We start from the raw sequence: 8,053 nt of genomic DNA on the forward strand, positions 1-8,053 counted from the left end.
ATGTATGAATTTGGTCTGTGTTTTGTGCCAGACTTTATCGGACTGCTGAAGCGGGGGGAACTTTCCTCTGCTGCTGGACATTTTAAAGCATCAAATGTGCACCAAGTGATGAAACAGATTAAAATGTAACTCAATCTAAACTAAAATATCATTTACTAAGCACCAAATGCCTTGCTAGTATAATGCTACCAAAATCAACAGACATAAAGAAGAAAATAATCTAAACATGTAGATTTCTAAAACAAGGCCTAGAAACTTTCTTTGTTGTAGTAAAATTGAACACCTCTTGGATCTGTAGATGAATACCATTTGCACCTCTTTTGAAGGATTTTAGAGAGTGTTTTAGGTCCACAAAAGAAAACACCAATGCTGTCACTGCCAAGAAAATTTTTAAAAATATAGTTTTATTCAAAAAAAATCATAAAATGAACACATTTTAATTTTAACAAATATTCTTCCTTCCAGGAAAATCAGGGAATTTGGTCAGTGATATTAGTGATGGAGTTTGGTCAAGGCAGGGGATTACACAAGGGATGATTTACAATGTTCTCTCAGCACACCCTACCAAATAGGAATCAAGATATGGTCAGCCTTTTGCCCAGGTTCATGTCTAAGGGGGATAAACCCTTTTGAAAGAGGAGGAAGGTGAGAAAGATTGAGAAAGTGATTTCCACAGGTTGATTGAGATATATCTTTGGGGCTTTGTATGTAATGTCTTCGTACTGCTCATATCCATCAGTAACTTTGCTGTGAAGACCTCACTAGTATGTGATGCCAGCTTTAATGTAAAGTCTGCAGGAACTGGGTTTTGTAGCAAAAACTCTTTGGTTTTCTGGACCATTGGTTTGGGGATACTGTCAGAACACCAAGCAAGTTTACACTGAGCTAACTTTTTGGAATCTTTTATTTTCCACCGAAAAGGGAAATAAAATTGAAAATGTTTACAAAGGAAAACAATATTTTCAGGCATTAACATGGATGGCTTACCAAAAAAAACCCCAACTTCATTTACACCAGTTTTTGTGTCCACAGGTCATCATTTAATGTAAAGTCTGTAGGAGCTGGGGTTTGTAGCAAAAACTCATTTTTAGCAAAAGCAAAGTTAGCTGCCCCTCAGTTACACAGTCCATCACATAACTTATTGTTTTAGAATAATATTTTAAAAATTGTTTCCTCACATTTATTTTTGGTCAGCAGGTAGCTAAACATTGGACACTACTACGAATTGTTTTGGTTCTTCTATTTGATGAATACAAAATAAGTTGTGATGATTGCTTCAAAGTCTTCTGGGAACAAAGAAGCTTTTCTTAACCAACCCCTGAGTTCAGTGTCGGCCTTTCTAGCTGAGACGAACTAATAACATAAGAGCATTGCCTTTAGATCCACAGCCAATTATGTCAGGGAACAAACACATCCTTGACATTGTAAGAAAAAGGCCTCACTGTTTATCTCTTTAATAACCATTTTCAAGGGAAATTAATGTTACTTTGTCCTTTGTGCTGAACAATAATTGGATTGTGTCTTTCAATTATAGCTGGACAAATGCCAAGATATTGAAATACTTCTAAATATTAGATTTTCTTGTCCAAAAATTAGATTTTATTGGCATTGTCTATCCAAGATTTCTTCATTTAAAGCTTTATTATGCGTAAGGATGCTTTCAGCATAAGAACCCAACTTAAATTATTTTAAAGACTAATTTTTAAAGGGGTACAAACGCCTCTTCCTTCATTTTATCCTGGGAAAGATAGTCAAATGACATTATTCAATAGCTTGCCTTACCCAGGATGATTTTCTGCAATTTGCTTGAATTCAGTGTCCCAGTTTGGTCTTCCATAGAAGGTCTTTTGTCTCAAGCCTGTAATTACATCCACCTTTTCATCATTATGCAAGGCAATGTGGGTAGCCTAAATTGGAAAGAAGCAAAACACCATCATTTTAAAATCAACAAGTTGTAATAGTGCCTTCAACACCAGAAAAAGTTAGACTACAATCATATGAATGGAGATATGCATTACTGCAAAAATGCAATTAGTGGGAATCACCTTTTAAAAGGGTAGGGGACAACTGCTTCAGGCCTTACACAGAGACGGGGGGGTCTTATCAGTGCTCACTTCTTTTAATATTAAGACATTTGTATTATTCCTTTTCCATAAAAAAGACACTGTCTAAATGGCTAAAAAGAAAAGCATGTAACAACAATTCATGTAACAACAATAAAAAAACCCAACTGAGCAAAGGAGTAGCTCAGGAAACAAGGACCAGCTACTCTATAGCTAAAATTCAGCAACAGCAAATACAATCTGGAGCAACGATGTTGTTTATGGCACACACACAAAAAAGGGAAAGGTAGAAGCTATACAAGCCACCCCTGACAAGGCTTCTCAGAGGTTGTGAAAATCAGCAGAAAATGGCCACTCCTGAGTGACACTCTCTGTAACTCAGAGGATCAGGTAATGGAGTTGGTTCTTGATTCAGGAGGGATTGAGGAGCTGGAGAAAAATGGCTTCCACATAGTGACACTCTAGGAATTTCCCTAGTCTCTATGACAAAGAACATAGACAGTGGAAGGCAGCCTACAGCATCACCTGGAAGTGAAATCACATCCTCCCAAAACTCTGCCCTCCCCAGGAACTGTCTCCAAAATCTCTGGCATTTGCTGAGGCAGTGAAAAGTAATGAGGAAGGACCAAGGGTGCAGTGAGGAGGAGGAGGAGATTGGATGTATACCCCACCCTTCTCTACCTGAAGGAGTCTCAGAGCAGCTTACAATACCTTTCCCTTCCCCTCCCCACAACAGACACCTGTGAGGTAGGTGGGGCTGAGAGAGCTCTCTCGAGAACTTGCCCTTGAGCGAATAGCTCTGAGAGAACTTATGACTGATCCAAGGTCACACCGACAGCTGCATGTGGAGGAGTGGGGAATCAAACCCTAGAGTCCGTGCTCCTAACCACTACACCGAACTGGAGGAGGAGGAAAAGAAGAAGAGTTGGTTCTTATACCTGCTTTTCTCTTCCTGAAGGAGTCCCAAAATGGATTACGATCACCTTTGCTTCCTCTCCCAACAACAGTCACCTTGTGAGGTAGGCAGGGCTGAGAGAGTTCTGAGAGAACTGTGACTGACCCAAGGTCACCCAGCTGTCTTCACATGGAGGAGTGGGGAGTCAAACCCAGTTCTCCAGATTACTCTGCTCTTAACCACTACATCACACTGGCTCTCACACCCTAACTGCTATACCAGATCGACCACATGTATTCAAAAGACTGTTACATTTTGTTAAATATAAGGAACAGAGATTTTCTGGTTTTGTTAATACCCTAACCTGGATGGCCCAGGCTAGCACAATCTCATCACATCTCAGAAATTAAGCAGAGTCAACCATAGTTAGTACATGAATGGAGACCATCAAGGAAGTTGAGGGTTGCTATGCAGAGGAAGGCAATGGCGAATCACCTCTGTTTGCCTCTTGCCTTAAAAGCATTATTTGGGGTGCAGTCACATGCGCGAGATGAACTGATCCAAGGGGGAAACGAGGCTATTCCCTCCTGAGGAATTTGACCGGCAGTTGCGCGATCACACAGTCCGTTGAAGCTGCAGGGGCAGCCCGCCACTGCGTGATAAGACGCAACCGCGGGTGAGTCGGGTGGTTTTTTTTTTGCCGTTTGTTTCCAATTTGCTTAAATGGGGAATTGATGAATCATATCTCAGCACTGAGGGCTCCCTATGGAGTGTGTGATGATATGCATACTGAGAAGGGGGGGGGGAAACAACAGCACGGAGTCAGAATGCCTGGCTAGCACCATCCCGACGCCATGAGAGCGCGCTGGAGTGATCAGGCAGGGGAAAGTCCATCCGTGGCCTGTAGTAACCCGTTTACTACTGGACTTGTCTTTTTACTCCGCTTCTCACTTTTGCAGCAGAGCGAAACAGGTTGCCAACAGGTGCGGGGTGCTTCCCAGATGTGTGTGTCTGATCACACACTTTAAATCCGCCCAGCATTCGCACCTATGGCACACTTTAAATCCGCCCAGCATCGCGGCTAATTATGCGTGTGATTGCGACCTTCATTACCATAAGTTGACTGTGATGTGATGGCACTTTCTACCACCATTTTTTGACACAAAACAATGCACAGGTGAGAGGAGCTTTCCCCCTCCCCTCCCTTACCTCACTGCACTCTGTTGTTTGAAACGTTTTCCCCAGCCCAGTTCTGATATAAGAACTGTGGTATAAAAAACCCAACAAAGCATAGAAAGGTGTCTGTGTGTGGGAGGTTTCACTCCCTTCACCCATGCACTCCATTTTGTGTTTAGAAGAAGAAGAAGAAGAAGAAGATTGGATTTATACCCCGCCCTTCACTTGGAGTCTCAGAGCGGCTTACAAACTCCTTTCCCTTCCCCTCCCCACAACAGGCACCCTGTGAGGTGGGTGGGGCTGAAAGAACTCTTGACAGAAACTGCTCTTTCAGGAACAGCTATGCCAGAGCTTGTGACTGACCCAAGGTCACATCAGCAGGTGCAAGTGGAGTAGTGGGGAATCAAACCTGGTTCTCCCAGATTAGAGTCCACACACTTAACCACTACACCAAACTGGCTTAAAAAAAAGCTCTCTTCCATGTATCCTCAAACTTGCCATTTTATATGTGACTAGGAAGAATGCCTGTTGTGGAGCTGAAGACAATGCGGCGCTAGCCTGGCCGCGGGTGCGGGTCGCCGTCTCCATCTGGCCCCCCCACGGCGAAGCTGGCCGTCCTGCCTCGCATGGTTGAGGCTCCGGCGGGCCAAGGCGCCTGGCCTCGCCCCTCCCCCCGGCACCTCCGGCCACTCGAGGCGCTGGTGGGGGAAGCCAGCCAGGCTTGGCCCTCTCCCCACAATGGGCATGAGCCCGGCTGGTTGCAGGGCGCCGCCCACTTCCCACCCCCCAACTTGGGGAAGCAGCTCGCATTCCCCCTCACAGGGTCAAGCCCCGGTGGGTCAAGGCACCTGGGTTGGCTGCTCCCGCCACCACCCCTGGCCGAGCGAGGCCCCAGCGGTGCAAGCAGACTGGGCTCGTCCATCTCCCTGCAGTGGGTGGCAGCTTGGGCGGGCAGCTGCAGGCCCGCGTCTCCTTCCCCAGCCCCCTCTCCTCTGCCCTCCTGCGCTAGCCTGGCCATGGATGCAGGTCGCCGTCTCCATCTGGCCTCCCCAGGGCGAAGCTGGCCATCCTACCCCGCACGGTTGAGGCTCCGGCGGGCCAAGGCGCCTGGCCTCGCCCCTCCCCCGGCACCCCCACTCGATTGAGTTGCCAGTGGGGGAAGTCGGCCAGGCTTGCCCCTCTCCCTGCAATGGGTGCGAGCCCAGCCGGGCGCAGGGCGCCATCCGCTTTTCATCCCCCTCCAACTCAGGGAAGTAGCCCACACTCCCCCCATGGGATCGAGGCCCCAGCGGGTCAAGGCGCCTGGGTTGGCTGCTCCCACCACCACCCCCAACCGAGCGAGGCCCCAGCAGGGCAAGCAGACCAGGCTCATCCCTCTCCCTGCAATGGGCGGCAGCTCGGGTGGCTGGCTGCGGGCCCACGTCTCCTTCCCTGGACCCCTCTCCTTGGCCCTCCCTCTGCGCGCTTGAGGCCTCGGCAGGCCAAGCTGCCTGGCCTCGTCCATCCCCACCATGGGGCGACAGGACAGGCTGGGCCTGGCTTTCCGGCCGGCCTCAGGCGTCGTGGCACGGCGCCATCTCCCCTCATCCGCAGACCACCCAGGGGAGGTGCGAGGGAATGGGCCACCCCCGGTGCCTTTCCAGGCGGCTGGGCGGATCCAGCGCATGTCGACCTGGGCCTCCTCTTGGCTGGTGGTGGCTTCCGGCTGCTGCGGCTCAGCAGTGGTGGCATGGCCCCATCTTGGGCCTGCAGGCCGAGTGAGGGTGTCTGGCCAGTGGAGCACCCGGGCCGGGCCACGGCTCAAAGGAAACTGAGGGCAAAAGAGTGGTCGCTGCCTCCGTGAGTGGGAGGACACCCACACAGGCGGCAGCACAGCGAATGGAGAGAGATGCCCTGTGAGTGACACACCAGGGTGCCAACCAATTCCGGAGTGTGTGGAATGTTCTAGAGCAGTGCCACCACCATTTGGCTTTTATTTATAAGGGAGATTGGAGTGGATATTTGATTGGAGTGGATATTTGAATACACACATGAAGTTCCCTCTGTTGCCTTTCAATCGGCTGTGGTAATAGATATCCTGCAGAACCTTCAAAAATGGCTTGCAGAGGCTGACGTACAATTGGTGATAGAAACCGTGAGGTACTTAAAGAGAACTTGAGAGTTTCAACAAGGACAGAGAATTTGGTTGGTGGCATAACTGAGCCACAGGGAAAACAGAAGATGGAATGAATAGGAAGAGAATATGAGAGATACATAGAGGAGAGAAAGGCTTGGAGGGTGCCCAAGTAATAGCTACTGCAAATCCAGGTGCTGAGCTACAGTTGCAGAGGACAGAGGCCTCAGGTGAAGTCCCTGGGACTCCTTAGTTACTGTACTTTAAAAAGATCCTTTCATAAAACAAATAACCACTATTCGCTTTTAGGAAGCCATGCTTCATGCAATTAAGCATTCATTTGATTACTGTTCCTTAGGCTGCAGCCCTGGAAAAGTAAAATTCAGTAATGCAGTCCCATCAGATTTCGTTTATACCTGACTTTCATCCCAGCCAGTAAGAAATATGTGATAGCTTAGAAAATGGGCTTTCCCTTTCTCAGTCATTTGTGCTTCCAGCAAGCACAGGAGATCAGCAAACCACTCAAAGGCAGATGGATCTCGGCAAATCCAATAGAAATAAACCTGTCAAGGGAAAGTAAAACAATTCAGCAAAGTGCAAGCTTTCGTCGGGCATCCTATATGGCTCCTAAATTATTTATTTTGAGATAAGTGGCAAATCTTATAGCAGCCTACTCGGCTCTGGTGTAAATTTATACTTGATTTTCTATCCAGCATTGACAGTTCAGCGTTTCCTGACGTTTTTAAACATTCTCCAACACTCATTTGTTTACCATTTAAACAGATTTTTTTTTAAATTGCAAGGACTATCTCCAAGAGTCCTATCTAGAAGCTTTATTTAAACTACTTCCAGTAATAAAACAGCATGAGGGACTTGGGCCAAGGAGGTGTTGTCCAATTATGTGCTGAACCATGAACTCCCTAGTTGGGCTTTTATAGTTAAAGTAATCATCATTTGCATTTCTTTCAGTCTTTTTGATCATTCAAAATGCTTGGTATCATCTCTCACTTATCCTTACAACCGTCTTGTCAGGTAGATCAACATTATTTTCTCCATTTTGAACAAGAGGAGCTATGCTGAAGAAAATTAGGGACACAAAGCACACAGATTAGGGGCTCTGTGATTCTTCTTATAGAGTTCTATTTACTTTTTATAGACTACAACTATTACAACCAAGCTTTTAAAGGGCAAAATGACACAGTGAAATCCAGGGGTGGATTGGCAATTTCCAGAAGATTTAACCCTTAATCCACCAGATTACCCCACTTCTTCACACTCATTTACCACCATGAATTCAAGTTTAGATACAATCAGTTCCCCGTATTTAAAACAAGACCTTTACTAAATTATCTCACGGATTTAATAATTGAACTGTGACAAGGCCCTGCCCCCCTGGAATCACCAACATACAACAAGTACCGTGCACAGATGATTATAACATATCATGAATAATTTTATATTTTTTGAAAAATATTTTTACAATAATTTCTACATATATAATAAATCATCTTAATCAAAAATATCAAAAATCATCTTCCCCTGGAATCACCAGCAGCAGCCTGTGCCTGCCAGCATAAATGGATTAAGGTAAACTGTACATCAACAATGACTACAGCTATTCCATCAGGATCTGTTACTGTGTTTCCACCATCATGATGCAATATTACTACTGCCATCACTACTGTTACTTTTATTATTTTTTTAATATCTGCTTTGTTTTATGTGTTTTAACTTTTTATGTAAGCCGCCCTGAGTCTGCTTTGGTGGGGAGGGCAGGGTGTAAATCGAATAAATAAATAAATAAAT

General features: G+C 46.0%; 1 protein-coding gene across 1 annotated transcript in view; it reads right to left on the bottom strand.

Moving 5' to 3' along the window:
• Positions 1–248: 248 nt before the first annotated feature.
• Positions 249–8,053, bottom strand: part of NOX3 (NADPH oxidase 3) — a 35,037-nt gene continuing 27,232 nt past the window's right edge. Inside the window, 3 exon segments of the mRNA XM_015425845.1 lie at positions 249–375; positions 1,783–1,907; positions 6,664–6,810. Coding sequence (XP_015281331.1) covers positions 249–375; positions 1,783–1,907; positions 6,664–6,810 — 399 coding nt within the window.

The sequence above is a fragment of the Gekko japonicus genome, unplaced genomic scaffold (genome assembly GCF_001447785.1).
Source record: "Gekko japonicus isolate JY-2015 unplaced genomic scaffold, Gekko_japonicus_V1.1 scaffold2371, whole genome shotgun sequence".
Lineage (NCBI taxonomy): Eukaryota > Metazoa > Chordata > Lepidosauria > Squamata > Gekkonidae > Gekko > Gekko japonicus.